At 37.8% G+C, this 18,478-nt stretch overlaps 1 protein-coding gene across 8 annotated transcripts in view; it reads left to right on the top strand.

Annotated features, from left to right (window-relative positions):
• The window catches only part of MAK (male germ cell associated kinase), a 32,706-nt gene extending 14,370 nt beyond the window's left edge, over positions 1-18,336 (top strand). For 2 of the 8 annotated variants that reach the window (XM_049824006.1, XM_049824005.1), the window contains exons 8-15: positions 587-754; positions 2,519-2,842; positions 3,891-4,081; positions 4,622-4,752; positions 6,420-6,554; positions 8,491-8,565; positions 11,276-11,404; positions 14,649-18,336. In XM_049824006.1, coding sequence (XP_049679963.1) covers positions 587-754; positions 2,519-2,842; positions 3,891-4,081; positions 4,622-4,752; positions 6,420-6,554; positions 8,491-8,565; positions 11,276-11,404; positions 14,649-14,803 — 1,308 coding nt within the window. In that variant the 3' untranslated portion in view covers positions 14,804-18,336. Of the gene's footprint in view, positions 1-586; positions 755-2,518; positions 2,843-3,890; positions 4,082-4,621; positions 4,753-6,419; positions 6,555-8,490; positions 9,326-9,426; positions 10,750-11,275; positions 11,405-14,648 lie in introns of those variants that run through there. The other 6 variants (XR_007508950.1, XR_007508949.1, XR_007508951.1 and 3 more) reach the window with 6 other exon arrangements.
• The last annotated feature ends 142 nt before the right edge of the window (positions 18,337-18,478 follow it).

Here is an 18,478-nt window from a genome sequence, read left to right as displayed (position 1 = left end):
GCAATGAAGGAATTCAGGGCTTACTTTTGGAAAGTTAACTGGTTTTTTTGAGTGTTTTTCTTCTGGTGGTCATGGTGCTTTTTCTGTTGCAATAGCATCTAGTTGTAATTTAATCATTGACTATCTTAAAGGTGGAATCAGTGGTCTATTGTATAGGCTGCATCATGGTTACACAACCATAGTATGCTGGATAGAAGGGCCTCAGCTCTACTATTCCCATAAAGAAGGTAGGTTGAAGCCAGGTGTTTGAGTTCATTTCTGTGGTAGATGGGATGTTCTGTAGTGCTCCTGGTACTGCTGCACTCTTGTTCAGATAGAATATGTCCAAGTAGGGTATCCACAATGATGGTTCCACCTTTACCTACAGGAGAGTTTGAGAAGGACTGGCATTGGAGACTGATGCTGCGTTCACTGGTGTCGTAATAATTGTAATGGAAAATAGGAATGCCTGTTTTCCACTATATAGGAAGGAGCTACACAGATGAAGTGTGGCTCAAGATGCATAAAATTAAATTTGATCTAATACATCAAAGGTACATAGTCTTTGTTCTTTTTTTGGTACTCATTTTTCTTTCCTTTGAAACAGAGTGACTGGCCAGAAGGGTACCATCTTGCTTCTGCCATGAATTTCCGTTTCCCACAATGTGTCCCTATAAGCCTAAAAACTCTCATCCCAAATGCAAGTAATGAAGCAATACAGCTTATGAGTGATATGTTGAACTGGAATCCGAAGAAGAGACCTACAGCAAGTCAGGTCTGAGCACCTGAATTATTAAGTATAAGACTGAATTTTCTTGCATTGTTAAAAAATTGTAGATACAGAAACCAATTGATTGTCCTAACACTGATGGCCAGAGAAATGTCTCCTCATTTTGAATGCTTTGGTGGGAACAAGACTGAGTAGTGAGGGGAGAAAGTTCTAAACCTGGCTCAGCAGACATCATAAACTCTTTCGCTATTTCTGCAATGTTGTCTTCTGTATTGGCACATTCTAAAACTTTCTCTGTATAGGATAGAGAAAAATTTGGGCAGCAAGTTTCCTGAATTGTAACTCTAAGTCACCTCTGCTGCTTTCTTGTTCCTCTCCCATCTGTACAAAGGGGGATATTGAAAATTAAGCTTTGTTTTTTTGTGAAGCTGCAGATGGAATGCAGTATGAAAGAGCTAAGGATTATTTTTACTTGGAGATGGGATGTAAACTGTACTAAGTCATAAGGAAAGAACTTTGTGAAGAACATACCAATAGGTCACAAAGGTCACAGTTAAAGTTAATTTTTAAAAATGTATTTCAAGTACCAAAGATGGTCACATTCTACTGATTTTCTTAAAATTTTTTTTTTTAGTATTCATACCTAATGCAATCCTATTTAGAAGGTATAAAAGGGGAATACAATCGTGAAAGAAAAAGGACATATTGCAGGTTATCCTAGGTGGATGTAATGTAAGTGATTCAGAAATGGTTAAGCAAATGGAACCAAGTACAGCAATCATTTCTTTCTACTTTGTAAAGTGTATCTATTGTTACAGTCACTGAGATCTAACTGTAGTCCGGTGCTGTACATCTCTACATAGAATACTGCATGGCGCTTTATGAAAGCAAATAACCAGCTTTTGCCCAAATGAGTTGTCAAGGAAGCAGCTGCAGCAGTTGTGTAATCTACAGCCAAAAGGGAGAGTTTAATGCATATACACGGAAATGTGTACAAAGGCAGCAATTCTCAAGTGCAGCTGAGGCAAAACATCTCTTTGAGAACTAACAAAGAGTAGGATCCTACACAGAAGTAGTAGCAGAATGTGTTGTTTTGACATAGGAGGAGCTGTGGTGGTAAAATATGTCCATGCTGTGTGTCTAGTGGTGGATATGAAAAGGTCAGAGAAAAAGAATGAAATACACATCTGCCTGAAGACAGACACTGGAGTTTCCTAATAAACACCGTGAAGGCACAGCAACCACAGTTAATGTACTTAAAAGCAAAACAAAAACGGGGAAAGCTGGTGATAAGAAAATGAAGGAGAAACTTTGCTCGTTAACATCCTCTAATTGTAAAACCCAGTAATATTAAATGGCAATCATTTAAAAAAAACAAAAAAACAAAAAAACGCTGTTCATCGAGTTCCCAAAACATAGTTAGCAGTGGCAACATGTAATAAATCATGTGGTAAAGGTAGTGGAGACTACCTGTTTTAAGACTGAAATTTGTTACTGCATGAATGTAGAATGGTGTTGAATGTAAAATGCACCTCAAAACAAAGACTCCACAAAACCTAGAAGTAAAGGAGGGAAAGAAAGGACATGACTGCTGTAATATGTACAAGTGGATCCATCTTACTAAATTGTATTATGGGGAGAGTTTAAAATACAGAACTGACAGTTATCAATATGCACTGTTTACACATGATCTCGTTATGCATCCATCTTGCATCTGTGCTGTAGAGCTTGCTCAGATGCTTCCTAGATCCTTGATGAGGTTACCAAAGTCAACTTTTTGAAGTAAAATTAGTGTATCTTCTTCTCTAGGCTTTGAAGTACCCTTACTTTCAAGTTGGCCAGGTTCTAGGACCTCCTCCACAGTATCTGGAGAAGCAGATGCCTATTAAACCAGTTCAGCCAACAGAGCCAAAGCCAGCTTTACCAAAACTGGAAGCTATATCCAAGCCAGAACCTCTGTCTTCACCTGATGTCCCTGACAAAACACAGCCACAACCCTTGTCAAAGGTTAACCACCAGCCCCTCCAGCAAATTCAGTTGCCTCAGAATACAGCTAACCAGCAAGTACCAAAACAGCAGCAGCAGCCACAGGCACAACCATTTTTTCCAGCTATTAATAAAATCTCATCACCGGTAAGTTTTCTTCAATAAATACTTAGGTGGTTTTATTAAAAATTCTTACTATATTCAACCAAGCAATCCCTTGAAAATTGTCATACTTTTTATTAGAGGGCATACAGATAGATAATTAGGGACTAAGAATATAACTGGCCACTTACTGAAATTTTACAGCAAATTAGAAGAACAGATTGCTAGTAAAACAATGTACGTTCACTTATAATAGCCTTTACTGACATGCTTATGCAGTAATGTAGTTATGACACCTATCGTTTATTGACCTTGGAGAAACTATTCACAAAAATATTGTTAGTATACAATAGGGAAGTGGAAAGGGAGAGCTTCGCTTGCCTCAAGCAGGAAAATACCTGAGAAAGTTCATCCAGTTCCTAAGATTGTAAGAATTTAACAAGTAAGATTTTTAGCAAGATGAATATTCAACTTTGGTTTGTAATCTTCATTTTGCTTTCCACTTATACTCACTGAACTACAATATAAAGTATGTTAAAAATAATAGATATTCAGAAAATACTGGAAAGCAAACTATAGTCAGATGAAAGGATTGGTTTAAAATCTAGTAATTTCTTTGGAAGAGAATGTTAAGGAAAGGCCCAACTAATCTCTTTCTTTTGCTATATTTACTTTGGGGCCACAGCAATTAGCACTCCTAAATCCTGAGCACGATTGCCGTGAATGTTCTGCACCACTGTACCCTACCTCTTGACAGTTCATCTACCACTGTTGAGAGGATGAGTTCAGCAAGGTACCAGTAGCAGAGGCTGAGCACTGAACTGGGTCTGCAAACAGAACATTAATTTCACTACTTCAGGTAGATTTGAGCAATTTAAGGATGGCAGTGCAAAAGAGCTACACTCAAAATGCCTACCGGCACTACTGTTATGTTTTTTTGCTTAAAATCATTCTGAGACTATGATCAAAATAGGCACAACACAATGGGAAAAATTGCCTCAAAGTTCTTAAGCGATAGTCAGGAAGTGAACTAGATACAAAATATAAAATTCTAGAATTTAACTGAAGGTTTTTTTTCCCCTATTTAAAATAGAAGCAAGCAGCTAGTGGCCCTCAGAATGGTGCAGTAGGTCCTAAAAGCTGCAGAAGACGATGGGGTCAGACTTTGGTAAAGGCTATGGATAGCTGGGATGACTTGGATGACACTGAATTTGGAATGTCATGTTCAAAGAAGCCTAGCATTGCACTGTTAAAAGAAAAGAAAAACAAGGAATGTCTTTTCAGGTAAGACCTATAATTATAAAATCACAATTTTTTTAGTAAATAACGTCTAGTAGCTTCATAGATTGATTAAGACTAATCTGCTAAATTTTAAGTCACCAGAATTCTGCAAGAATGCAAAGAGCTGTATGAGCAGACCAGCTTTGGGTGTGGTGTTGATACAGTGCCAGTAATATCCAAGCTGAATCAAATTTGTTTTCAGGCACTGTACAGTTTAGGTGTTTGTTGTGTTATTAAGAAATGACGTGTTTTACTAAAATCAGACATGCCAACTTCATTGCCTTTGTTGGTTAAGTTTGATACTAAGTTCTGCCACAGTTATCCACATTTGCTTTTATTCCATAGTGTTGGATACACGTTTTTCTTCCAAGTCCCAGGTCAAACTCTCATGAGGTATGAGATTTGGCTGTTACTTTGTGGGAATAAATTCTACTGATAAAAGTAGGATAAGAGAAGAGCACTGTACTCTTCAGGCTAGGGTCAGCTTGTGGTATTCTGAGCTGGAGTTGTTGGTCACATTGTCTGCGCATTTTGATTTTTCAGTGTGCCAGAACCAAAAGCTTCATGCTATATCCAGCCAGGAGAGGAAAATAAGGTTCTGATGACAAGTGATTCTGGAAGATCAAATACATCAGCAAAACAGTACTATCTAAGACAATCAAGATATCTACCTGGTAAGGGTAAAAGTCAATACATATGCAAAATACAAGCTGTGAACAATCTATGTACAGTACATTTAAACTTTAGATTTCACACTGGATAACTTTGTTTTTCATAACCAGGCTAAATTTTCAAGTTTTGGACTAAATGCCTTTCCCGGAACATATCTCATCACAACTGATTACAGAAGTTCCTAGCTATGTAAACGTGGAAGGGAGCTCAACACTGCTTGTACACCATAAAAGTTCGCAGGCCTTCTTATGACCAGTAAAATGTAAAACCCTCAGTAATATGAATGCAACATCTCTTGGATTCCTAGGAATATATCCTAATTGACCCATCAGCAAGTGTATCTGAGGACTAAAGAAACTACACATAGTGCATAGTTCTCAGTTTTGCAGAGTCAGGAGGTTTGGGGTTTTTTTAACTTAAAGTTTTGATAAGCACAGTTAGCCTTCTTGGTAGGAAGTGTTTAGAATTATTAGCCACTCACACTGGTGGGAATTCAGACACTCGCTTCCCTTCCCAAGGCAGTCATCCTCCTTAAAAATAAATAGATAGCTTAGTCTAAATCTGGTGATTTTATCAGGAAAATAACATGAAATGATGTAATTGCTAGGAATAAGAATGGGAAGGAGGAGAGAGAAAAGGGAATGTTTCCTTCAGTTAGTATCTGAATATAGTCTATAATCAAATTATTTCCTTGGTGTCTTACTTAGTATCTTTTCTTTATTACCGTGATGGTTTGCACAATTACAGCATGTGTATTGTGACTTCTACTGTAATCCACGTATGAGAATTTAGGTGCCTCACAGAGAATTCCCGATTGTCAGGCAAGTTGTTTTGTTACGTGTCACTAATTTCTCAAGAATTCATTAGGCCAGTGATGACTTCTGAATATGAAATCACTTCTTGAATGTTAAATATAGGATGCCCAGAGACTCAACAGTTTAAGTCCAAAGGAAACACAGGGAAAAAAAAAGGGGGGGGGGCCTATCTAAAGGTAACACAAATGGGAAGTTCATCTGTATTTCTTATCTTTTTTTAAGCATGCTTCTAATGTCTCTCTAGTTTTAGTAGAGTTTTCAATGAGAAAGGCATAGGTGTAAAAAATAATTAATTTCAGCACTTAAGAGAATAATAGCTCCAAGGAGCATATTTGTTATTTATCCATATTACTTTATTTCTGTTACCGCTAGATGTGGGAGCTGCTTTCATGCTGTGTAATCCCATTAACTCTTGTAATGCTCGTAACATGCTGAAGTAACAAGAACCTCTTTGTCCTGCTTTTTAACTTATCCCTTGAAGAAATAGTTTATTTTTAGCCTTGAGAACCCTAGTTTTTGATAGGTATTGTTAATTTGTGTTAATTGTTTGAGAGTCAAAAATATCAATAAAGAGATTACGGTTTTATAGAAACCAAGTAACTGTACTAAAAAGGCTTTTAAAAGTTCTCTTGAAAGCAAGAGAATTGTTCTTAAATCAGTGTCTCCAGTTTTCATGGTTTGGCTGAAAAATCTAACCTAATCAATGGACATTGTTCTCTTACATTAATGGTGTTTACATTATACCACAAAGAATTCAGTGTTGTTTTACTGTTCTAGAAATGACAATTTTTCATTGGTTGAATTATGTTTGAAAATTAATATTTATAACATTTTTCCATAATTTGTTTTCTAAGGTGTAAACCCCAAGAGTGTCTCTTTAGCAGCAGTCAATAGAGAAGCATCGCATGGAACCTGGAACAACCACTTCTTTTCTAAACCGCTGGCACATACTGGAGGAGGAGGAGTGACTTTCAACAGAAATACTACAGGTAAAAGTGTAATTAAAAGTGGTCACATTGTATCTCATCAGACATTATTTAACTAATTTAGTTAAGACCATCTGGTTTAACTTCTGTTGTCAGGCTTAGCTTCTAGGCTTTTATTTTTTCTTGTTTTAATGACAGACTCTTAAAATAACAGCTTCTTCATATGTAAACTATGTATTTTGCTTTCAGAGCATAAAGGAAGATAGAGCAGCCCCTTCCATAAAGTTCTGTCAAGATAAACTTTGTCCATAAACTTCTTAGACCATTATTTTACTGTGTTAATTTAAGCAAATAGTTTGACCTCATTACTGCCTGGTCAGCATGCCGTGGAACACTATCAAACAGCAGTCTCACATGTGAAAACAAGATGGTGGGTGGTGTGCTCATGTAATAAAAGTTCTGCCTAATATTCTAAACATGTCTTTTAACAATCTGCTAGCCTTGTCCTCAATACTTTGCTGCATGAAAAATCCCCTTATCTTAAGCAAGGAACCTCCAGTAAGGTGCCTTTTGGTACTACGTTTTGTGAAGAACATTATTATCAGTATTTTGTAGAGTGAAGACTAAGACTAGTTAAGCAGCTTATCTAAGATTTCATTGAGGAAAGCATCAGACTCAAGACTAAAATCTGTCTTCTGACCACCAAGCCCTACACTTTAAGTACACAGTCCCATCACCCTGTTATGGGAGGTTACCTTGTTAACAACTTTGCAGTCATTGTCCAGCTAGCATGAGTCACTCCCAAATACTTTAATGCCAATAAGCTGCCAAGCCTTACATGCTTGTACAGAAAGAACTTCAGAAGGTTTGTTTACATACAGATGCTGCACCCCTTTTTAATAGAACTTTAGTAGCCGTTCTGCAGTGTCAACAAACCTGATTTTCCCTCTGAAAGTCAGGTGAGCTGCAAATTGTTCATCTGAAATTATATGAAAGATTTTAGGAAGTGGAAAAATAACAGCACCTACCAGAATTTTGATGGAATAGAACAGACTTTTTTAAGCAATCGTCATATGTACCTTTTGGTTTTCTGAAATACAGTATCTGGGTGCCTCAGAAGTAATTAATATATTCCTAAGATAGTCTTGCAAGAGAATTAGGCACAAAAAAGCAAAGAGCTGTTTCCAAAAGTATGCATCAATAAGCTAGACATCTTCCTATTGAATTGCACTGAAAATAAAATTAAGATGAATGCTAATGGTAAAAATACTGTTGTTGTCTTACTGGCTTACTTTAGATATCTACCAAACGTTTAAAGAAAAAAAACCTCTAAACCTGATCATTTTTGTACGTTTGAAAATACTTGGTATTATTTCCATCAGTATCTTAAATTGCGCGTGATGTTTCATATACTGGGGAGGCAACAACGTTTAAGACAGACACACGTGAAACCAGGATGGCTGGCGCACTGAGCACGAAAACATAACACCTGTAAATAATGTGTTGTCATATTGACACAACTGAAATTTGACGCTGTGCTGTTTACTCTTTAAGTAACTATGCTTAGTTTAAGTGTTGGGTGGTTTTTTTTTCTCATCCACAACATTGCTCTAAGGTGAAACAAGATAAGAGCAAATAGTTATAAATGCTTTATTTATGAAGAATAGTAAGGTTATGATCAGTCAACTTTGCAGATACGCCTGAGTGCTTAAACTTGTGATCTCTGTATTTGTGTGACTGGAATGTGATTGCATTGTTGGTAAATCACATTTTTATTCCATTATTAGAAAGGGCCTTCTAAAGTAACTTGTTAGAGTAACATTTCCTGCTTGAGCAAACATAGGAATGAGACATTATAGTTACAAAAATGTCAGGTATTTATTCTTTCTTGCTTTGTTTTCCCTCACTTCTTTTTCATCACCTAGCCATGTTCTTCATACACTTTTTCTAAAGTTCTGTCTTTCCATCTTTTTCTTCCTTTCATTTTCCTTGTCTACAGATGAGAACTTAATTATACCTATTGAAAAGCTATCATGCAAAGAAAGGTTGAATGAAAAATTGGAGGATCCAAAAGGTAATTTATAGCAATCATAGCCTGGTTCTTTGCACATTTCCTGTTTGTTTTACATTTTCTTGTAAAAATTGCACTTATGCAGATTCCAGATGATCATATACTTCATTTTCAGTTGTAATCTGTTTTGTCAAACCTTGCTGGACTCTTAGCACTTACTGGGCTTTAAAAAACAGAGAATATTTTATTACCCTAATTATAATCCATAGCATGTCACTGCATTGTTGCTGGATAATGGTGAAGAAGCATATGCATCTCTCCTGAAGGACCGCTTGTTCGTAATAGTACTTGGGACTTGCACCATTGACTGCATTCTTGATTCCCTATCTGTTACACTGATTTTACAGCGCTGTAGTTGCATTGACTTTGGTGAAGTTACCTTAGTGTAAGAGGGTGGAAACTCAGGTTTCCAGGCAGCCTAGTGTCTAAACACACTGCTCACTGGGAGCATTGTAAAGCTGCTGGAATGTTTCACCTCCCCCTGAGTTTCTGGCCCCTCTGGTGTGTTGTGCCTGTGTGGTATGTCTCGTTGCGACTATTCATAGGGTTTTTTGAACTTGCCACCCAGCTCAAACAACTCAAGGACTTTATGAAGAATCAGGTGTGTGTTGTTTGAGGTAGGGGATACAGCCTGGGCCGTGCTTGCACTTGCTGACATGGCCATGAGTGCTTGCCTACACACCTGCTGCCAGACCTCCTGGCTGCCTGATGGATGAATACTTCTATAGCAAGAACCCCTTCTTTTGTACGGCAGTGGTGAGAGGTAAGGAACTGTGCTTCTCAGTAGGATTTTTTTAATTTATTTGTAGTTATTCTGTTATATTGAACTTTTTCTTTCCTCCTTCCCTTGTTCTCATCCAACAGAAGATCACCCCTCCAGACCCCTCTGTTTCACCTAGACTGTTCCTCCTGGCTGCACTCTTCCATTTCCTGCAGAAGGGTTCATAAAGGACATTGGACACTGAGAGGTAAGGAGAACCAAAAAATGGTGAGCAATTTTTGACAGATAGGCAGCTTTGCTAAGCTATAGATAAGAAGCAGACAGAAGTAGTCTTTTTGAGGTTATATTAGTTGAGGCCTGTCATGTTCTTATTTTCAGACCTCAGAATTTTAAGGAATATTACTGAACTGTCAGAGGTATGAACCACTCCCAGTGAAATAATTAGGAACTAGGGGAATAATAGAATGTGTGTGTGTACGTGCACAGGCAGATGAACAAACCACTAAAACTGTCTTGTTTTGTTTTTTCAGGCGAATTCCTGAAAAGGAAGAACAACTTAAAGACTACATGAAAATTAAATTTTAATTAGAATACTTTATTAAAGTTGTATTTTTCACGAGGACTTTTGTGTCATTCTTTACTGTACTGGAGACTGGCATCAACTGGACACAGGGAAGCCCCAAAGAGATTTAACTATTTGCAGAACTGACAGAAGTGACAGTTTGGGCAGACTGGCAAAACTGAGTTAGCTGAATACTTTTTGTTAATGCTCCTGAACAGGGACATATGCAATGACCGAACACAGCTGTAACTAGCTGAGGATACCTTCTGGAGTTTGTACATGACCAATTTTGCAGCTTATAGATCCTCTGCCCTGAGCTCTGAAATTATCACAGAGGACTGGGAGTGTTTGTGTGAAGAGGAACATTTTGGGATTGTACTGAGGCCAGGTGTTTAGGAGACAGAAAAACTGTCAAATCAGATATTGCATGTTTTACTGAAACTACCATTGAAACTATGCTGAATATTAATATAAAAATGCTCACACTTGATAAAGATCAAATTAAAACTACTGTGTCTGGCCTTGTAATTCACAAATTTAATACTACTGAATATGGAACCACATCACTGGAGAAAAGCATTTCTCTCTGGACATTGTTGTGAGCACGGTCTTAACACTGTCCCAAGTGATGAGAGACATACAGAAGGTAAGAAATTTCCTTGGACCAGGGAGTCTAAGTATTGTAACAGATCCCTCTGGCATTGGACAATAATTTCAGTACTAGTTTTGTCTGTAAATGCACAATGTTTCTCAGTTTCCAAATGAGGATGGTTATGTTAACCTTCCCAAGGTAGAACTGCTTTAAAGAAAGACCTGGACCAAAACTAGGCACAATAGAATTATAACAGGGGTTGAAGAAAGAGGGTAATTAGGTCTGACTTTCATAGCAGGCCTTTAACTGTGGAACTGGCCAAGTCCAGGTGTGTGCCACTTCCCACAAGAGAAGTTTGGTTCCATTACTTCAGATAGATTTAGGCCAAACATGTTGAACAAGAGTACTGTTGAGCACTAGTTTTCATATACTGAAGCACTTAAATGAGCTTCCAGTAAAGCAAGTAGCTGTAAGCAAAAGGTAAGATCCTACCTTTCTCTCAAACTCAGTGTAAACCTTTCTATATGGTCTAAGTTTAATGAAGGTACTAATGAAATGTTCATCCTGCTCTGTTGTCTTTATTCCTGCTGAACTGCAGATCAGATGTACTGGATCTGCAATTTAGCAAGTTTGTTAAGTGCTGTAAAGGGTCCAGCTAATGTACAAAGCAAAAAATGAATACGTATTTTCTTCCAACAGACAAGCACTAGGGAGTTTTTAAAGAACACTCTTACTTAGTACTCTTGTGGTACTGCAAATATATTTTGAAGTGACTATAAAAAGTAGGCAAGGTTTTTTGAATCTAACTGAAAATACTAAAACTCCGTAATGTCAACAGGAAATCCTGGCTTTGTAAGTGGTGCTACTTACAACCCATCAGGAGTATATATCCCTTCCTTTCATAAAAAAGAAGTTGGATCAGCTGGACAACGGATACAGCTAGCTCCTCTTGGTGCACCCGTATCAGGTAAGAAACATCCTTTTACCATACATATCTGAGACAAAGAGAAATGTTCATTTCCCATGCTTCCTAAAAGACTTATTAGCCCTTAGTAAGGTTTTCCTCAAGTTTTATAAATAAAATTCTTAAGCATAAATTGTTCTTAACATAAGTGAAATGAATGTAGGTGTCTAGAGGCAGTCCTGATAGCTAGAGAAACTATTGCTACTATTATTTGTTAGGTAAAAAAGAGAAAATAAAGGTGCAAACATTTTGTAATTCTAGAAGGTTTGGACCATTTGCTAAACTACCGTTCATTAGTGGTGAAGGGCTAAGCAGAATTGTAAAAATACGTAACCCCACAACTCTACAGTAAATGGTCATATAGACTGGACACAAAAATCCATGATTTATGTAGCTAGCAGGAACTGATACAGTCAACAACTAGTAAGTATGCAAAATAAATAAATTCAAGTTTTAAAAAAAGTCTTATATTTGAGTGGATTTGGAAGAATTTTCTTGACAGTGACTTTCATGTAGCTTGGGGCTGTCTTGTGTGGGTCTTTAATCAGTTTAATGTCACTTAATGCAATTGAATGATGCTGATCCATGCTTACAGTGGTCTCAATTTCAAAAAAAGGCAAAGACCTTCATCAAGCAACTTGGTAAATTCACAAATAACGTTACAGATATGGTATAAGCAGTAAATCAAAATTATTTTCTCTTATTTACTAGCCCTGTGGTTTCTGCAGTGGTCGTGTAAGGCAGTTTTTCACTGTGTCTTCATCTCACTGTGTCAGCTATGTAAGTCTGTGGATACTGAGATGATACTAGTCTCGTACCCATGAGCACTTTGTGAAGTGAAACTTTCAATGTTGCTACACCGTAGAAGGTAAAAGCCAAATGAGAATACAAATGGCCAGTTCTTAATAGCTACGATATAGTAATGACGTAGCTGTACATTATATTAACAAACACATTAAAAGACTGTTCCATTCATCAGTTAAAAACAATGTGAACTGTGTTCTGAATGTTACCTTGGATCCTCTATGGTATAGATGACATTCTGAGCACCTTCTTCATTGATATGTTTCCAATTCAGAGAAGATGAACAGAAGTACTCACAATGCAGGAGAAACTGGTCTGTATGTGAAGATTTAGAGCTGTCATCCAAACCCAACAGCATGCTTCTCTAGTTACTTCAGAGGAAATAGTAGGGCTTTAAACTAGTTGTGAACTGTTAACTAAAAGGCCTATGGCAGACCAATCTGATATGGTCCTCCTTAATCATGTTGTCTTTTTGCTGACTTGCTCTTTTGAGTTACCTGTTCCCCTTAGGAACTTGCAAGTGACTTCTGAGAAGGAGAGGGAGGGAAGGAAGGATATGGCACGCATATATAAAATATGCTTAAATGTACGCATAGTCTGAGTTGATCACAAGCCCACCAGGGAAGGCTGGAGCTGCACTTCATTATCTTATCAACTCACTACTGAAACGCAACAGCAAGAGTTTTGATTTGTCACAGTGCATGGATCAAGAAGTTCACAGGAAGACAAAATCTGCAGCTATCTCTAGACTGCTGTGAATAGTGAGAATGAAAAGGAATTACATATGGTGATCCAAAGGGAAATAAATTCACTGTTAATCTGTAATTAGAAATGGAAAATGTGTAGTGAAAGTCTGAAAGGCTGGCAGATGGAGGTCAATTAAGAGACTCTTCCATGTCCTGTAGAAGAGCAAGAATCCTATTGCTTAAATCCGTCATATTTAGCCTAAACTCTGCAGACTTGCAAGGGAAGAGAGATAAGGATGAAGCAAATGGCAGGTTTTATCTCCTATCTGTCAATATTTGAAATTAACATTTTTGGTGACCCTTTGCTTTGTATTATCCAAACCGAAATAAGTTATGCTCTTAATTGTTTTTGCTCTCTTCATTTGTTAATGCCATAATTTAAATAATTTAATGTAGTATAAAAGATCAGTTTCGCTGAGGAAAATGCCAAGGCCTGAGAAAAGTGACCTTCATTGCCAAGAGATGGTAGGCTGGAATGGTACCTGCTGGTAAAAATAGGGACTGTCAGCCTACAATAAAAAGGAACAGTATTAGTTTTTAAGGAGGTAGAGACCTGACCCCCCTGTTTCAGTTCCATGAGATTCCTCCCTTTTTAAATGTCTTGATTCTCACCTGTTCCTTAACAGGTTCAACCCACTGTTGAAAAATACCACCAAAAATTTGAAAAATACCACCAAAAATAGGTGGTTTTCCATAAGAAACAGAATGATACATAGCCACGCACACACAAAAAATTATTTTATCCATAACATCTTAAATTAAAAAAAAAGGTATCAGTAATACCTATAAAAAGAAGACTAAACTACAGAAGTAGGAATGGAAGGGGCAGGATATACTTTAGGAATGCTAAGGAAACAATGGTAAGGTATAGCAGAAGTCTGGATAGGAGAGGTCCCAAATGACTGACTTCAAAGATTGGGAAAATGGCTGAATTGGTGATGAACATGAAGAAAACCATGAGCTGTCAGCCCCTGCAGCAGGACAATTACTTTAATGAAGCTTGAGGAAATAGTTACTATCATCTGAAATGCAGAAAGGGGAAGTCTGAGTAGGAAGGCCAGAAAGACAGTAGTGCACTACACTCAGTGCCTGAGACCAGGTGAATGCCAATATTAAGGGATAAAAAAACCTGCAGACTTTGAACAATCTTATGAAATCAATAGAGAAACATGAAATGGAGATGAAGAGGACTCGCCACCAGGTACACCAGGAGTTCTCAGCTAAGCAGGAGGGGAATAAAAGGCATAAAATCTCAAAAGGAACAAGAGGATCTCCAGAAGCTGTCCTTCAGTCTAGGCTGTTTGGGTCTTAATAAGTTTATCAATGTTATAATTACATGCTTTTTTTAAATATTTGAGATAGAAGAAAGAACACTTCCATTCTGTAGCAGTTTTGTAATAGGAGATAGAGTTGTAGACATACACATCAGTTTTTCTGAATTTCAGCTTCAATGTTTTCTCAAGGGATTGCTGCAAAACAAGTACCCAGTAGATGAGAATTACTAATAAAATATACAAACTATAGGAAACATTAACTTTATCTGGAAACAAGCATGGACAGCATATCGGAGACCAAAGCATCCTGCTGTGTTAGCATCCTTGAGTACCACAAGTCACCTTAAGCTCTCATTCTTTTATCTGTAAAGGAGTAAAATACCTTTTGAGACATAACTGATTATGAGTTCTTGTTCCTTTCAGATTATTCCTGGAAAACCAAAGCTGCTCGTGCTCAGTTACCAGGTCCTACTTTCAACTCGGCAGCAAAAAACATGAGTATTTTAACTCGCCCACCAACAATTCAGCCAGTACATGGAAGAACAGACTGGGTGGCCAAATATGGAGGAAACAGATAGAAAACACCATCCTTTATAGATACTATGTGAGCTGTGTTCAGTTCTCCTGCACTGGAAACCTGAAATGCCTATTTACTCTAACTTTTCCTAAGACTATGCAATAGTAAAGAAGAAAAGAAGACCTTGTGTTCTATTACTTGTATAATACATGTAATACCACATAAAATACTGGCTATAAAGTAGGATTTATTGGAGTATTGAGTAACACGTATTGCCAAAACCACTGAGAAGTAGATTTCACTTGACATTTTTCTATAGATGGGTCTCCTAGCCTCACACTCTTAAAACAACTGTTACAGTTGTTTGCGCAATGCAACATTCACTATTGGCATATGCTTGAAGCACGCTAGCAGCTAGAAGCAGGACTAAAGCAGAGCAGCACCAGGCTTTCAGGTCATTAGGCTGGTTCCTTATCAGAAAGATGAGAGTGAAAGCACAGATCGGGCTTTGTGAGGAACACCACGCTCTCCTACAAGGATTTCAGAACTCACTTCTACCGAAGAGTTACCTAGGGTCTGTAATGTGCAAATATTTATAATAGCAATGAGAACTTAACTCCTGGTAGTAGGATATAAGCAATCTACTGATAAAAACTACACAAGGAAGGTCTAAAGACTTGGCCCATATATGGCTATAGAATGATAAAGCAATATTGGAAAATACCTGAACAAGTACTGAATGCTAGACCTACCTCACCAAGCTGTAGAGAGCCTAAAAGTTAGGTTCTACTGTTATAATTAACTTATGACCATTTTTGGTTGAAGATCTGTGGAGATTTATATCTGTCCTGTCAAGGGAATGTCACAGTGACATTTTAAGGAGCCTGAATTACTGCAGTCTTGTCAGTCATTTTAAGGGTGAATTAGCCAGAAAGGCATAAATTATCAGTAAACTCCTGTTTTTACATACCTTTATTGGGTGATCAAACTTAAGTACAGAAGTTGAATAAGCTACATGAGGGAGAATATTGGGCTGTTCCTCAAAGACATTGCTTTCTGGTTTAGATCTTAAAGGCCAACTTACCTGAAAACACACACACAAACTTTAATACCTCACTGTCTATATGCTCATTCAGTACTTTCCCTGGCTTTTATGCCAAGTTTTATAGTAATATTCCGCAAATGACCTTGCAATGTACAATAAATTGGTTTTAGGATGTTGAGCTAGGCTACTTCTGTTAACAACTGCATTTAGAATAGATGCTTTAGACTTAGTAGTTACATTAAACCTGCCATTTTAAAGTACAAAATTAGTATGTTCTTTAAAGATGTAAAGCTGTTAATGATTTCTTTAAGCATTGTAAAAAAGAAAGAAATGTATTTGTATGGCTTTTATAACTGCATATAAAAATTTAAATTCCTGTTGTTGACCTGATGTGCTGTAATATATGGGTTATGTTAACTTACTGGAAATCAATTTAATCTACAGCAGTTGTACCAAAAACTCAAGTATTCTATTATGAAAATTGCACCCAAAGAAAACACCATTTTAATACCGGAAGAGCTATACAGCGATAGGGATATCTTGTTAGTAATGCACTAGAGAGTTTAATTCAATTGCCATTGGTCTAGGCTTAAGTATTTGTCATTCCCTTAGTACCAACAGATGTACCTATGCTATTTAAATGCATCTTAATTTATCCAGAGAATATATCTGTAACTGGCTATGGCAATGAAGGACAACCTCAGACTTTCTATAACAAGCATAAATGCACTGGTTTTCTAATTAAAAAAATGAGAAATGAATCATTCATCTGTAGTACAAGATGCCAGTGACTTAGTTAAAATTCCTTGACCAGACTGTGATTAACTAATAATGTGTCCGTAAGTCACCTAGAGCAGAAAAATAAATAGGTACTATTTATGGCACTAAATACGGCTAGAAGAAACATGCTGTCCTTACCACATGCTAATGAACATTGAAATGGCTTTGACGTAACCGTAACAGCCTTTACTTGTCCATAATGAAAGCATGACAAGTGTTAAGATATTCTTGCAAACAGCAAGAAAAAAAAAAAGTAATAAGAGACTAATAGGCTTTGTACAGTCATTTCATTGATACACATTGAACTGTTAGTACAGAAATGCCATCTAATGCTTAAGAAATTTAGTAGATGCTAATAAAGTTCCAAGGGGGTAAAAAGTACATAAGGCTAAAGCTTTTCTCTCCGCCTTCTGTCTGGATTACTGTTGTTTCTCCTGAACATGAGAAGTGGTATCAGGAGTTCTACCAGCAGTTCTCAATTCAAGCTACTGCTTTCCAAAGCTCATGAAACAGCATCAAGGCTTAACACTTTGGTCTAAGAGTTTAAAAGCTTATCAGTCCAATTCCCTTTGCTTTCTATTGTCTGTATTCAATTAAAGGACAACTGCAGCCCAAATTTGCAAGTTACCTGATTTGAGACCAGCATTATACAATTAGAAAACTGCTGGATCGTGGCTGTTCTCAGTTTATTGCAAGAGATGCATTTGTTTTTGCAGCTTACTTCCACAGAAGATACCTGCTTCAAAAGCAATGTGAAGAGGTAAATAACCCATTAATAAACCCATAGTTTAAAGAGAAGTATCTTAAATGCCAATGTCTGGCTTCTTAACCTTTTCAAGCTAGAGCAAAGGCATTCAGACACCTCTCCGCCAACACTGGGTCCACAGCCTGGGATTCAACACTTAAAAGGGCCATCTGCTGCCCTGCACACCCCTTGCTTCTACACAGGGAGGTAAGAGGGAAAAGCAAATATGGGTGAGCACCTGAAGCTGAACTCTGCAGGATGATGAATAAGGGCTCTAGGAAGGTGCCCCAAGTAGAGTTGCCCCTCAAGAGATCTCACTGTCTGTGCTCAAGCCAGCTCTGACTCAACTTGCATGGCCTGGGACCAGGCTGTTGAGACCCTTGCCTTTGCCAGAGCTGTGCTGCAGCTGTGTCCGTGCCTGGCCTTGTCCGTGCCAACCTGGAACCCAACCTGCTTGACTTGGCATCTTGGCTTGACCTCATCCCTGCGACTTGCCTGGCAACCCACTGCACTGCTGGCAGAGCCCGGCTACTGCTATCGGACTAGCTCTGCGCCTCCTGCTCAGGCAACACAAGGTCACTGCCCTGCCTGTTTTGCTGCAACAAGGAAGGAGGGACGGAAGAAAGATCACAAAATGTCATCCTCCTGCTACGGTACTAGCCTGCTATTTAGAGAACTCTGAGCAACTGCAGAGTCTCACCAGTCTAGTGGATCAACCTCACTGCTTCCATCTCTCCCAGTACCAGCAACCAAAGAAGAAAGGTTGAGGAAATCAAAGCTCAGGACCTGTGCAGAAAGGGACATAAGTTAAATGAGACCAGAAAAGGGATACATTACCATCAATGCATAGCTCCCAGGATTATTTCTGCACAGCAGGTTTATATTTAGAATGATTTCAGGCATCAAGGGATTCAACTGAGGACAAAGACTGATCAACTGAGCCCTTTGGTCTTTAAACCTTCATAGAGCATTTTTCAAATCTAAAATAGAAGATTCCTCTCAGGAAAAAAAAAAAAAAAAAAAAAAAAAACAAAACAACCCCCCCAAAAAACAACATGAAACTTACTAATATAACACTCGTCTGAATATGTGGTCTGTAAGCTTTTTCCTTTACACCTCTCCCTAGTTCATGGGATTTTTACATTTACAATTCACTAGATTCAGGG

Source organism: Accipiter gentilis, chromosome 20, assembly GCF_929443795.1.
Source record: "Accipiter gentilis chromosome 20, bAccGen1.1, whole genome shotgun sequence".
NCBI lineage: Eukaryota > Metazoa > Chordata > Aves > Accipitriformes > Accipitridae > Astur > Astur gentilis.
The sequence above is the reverse complement of the archived record's forward strand: the minus strand, read 5'-3'. Positions and strand labels throughout refer to the sequence as shown.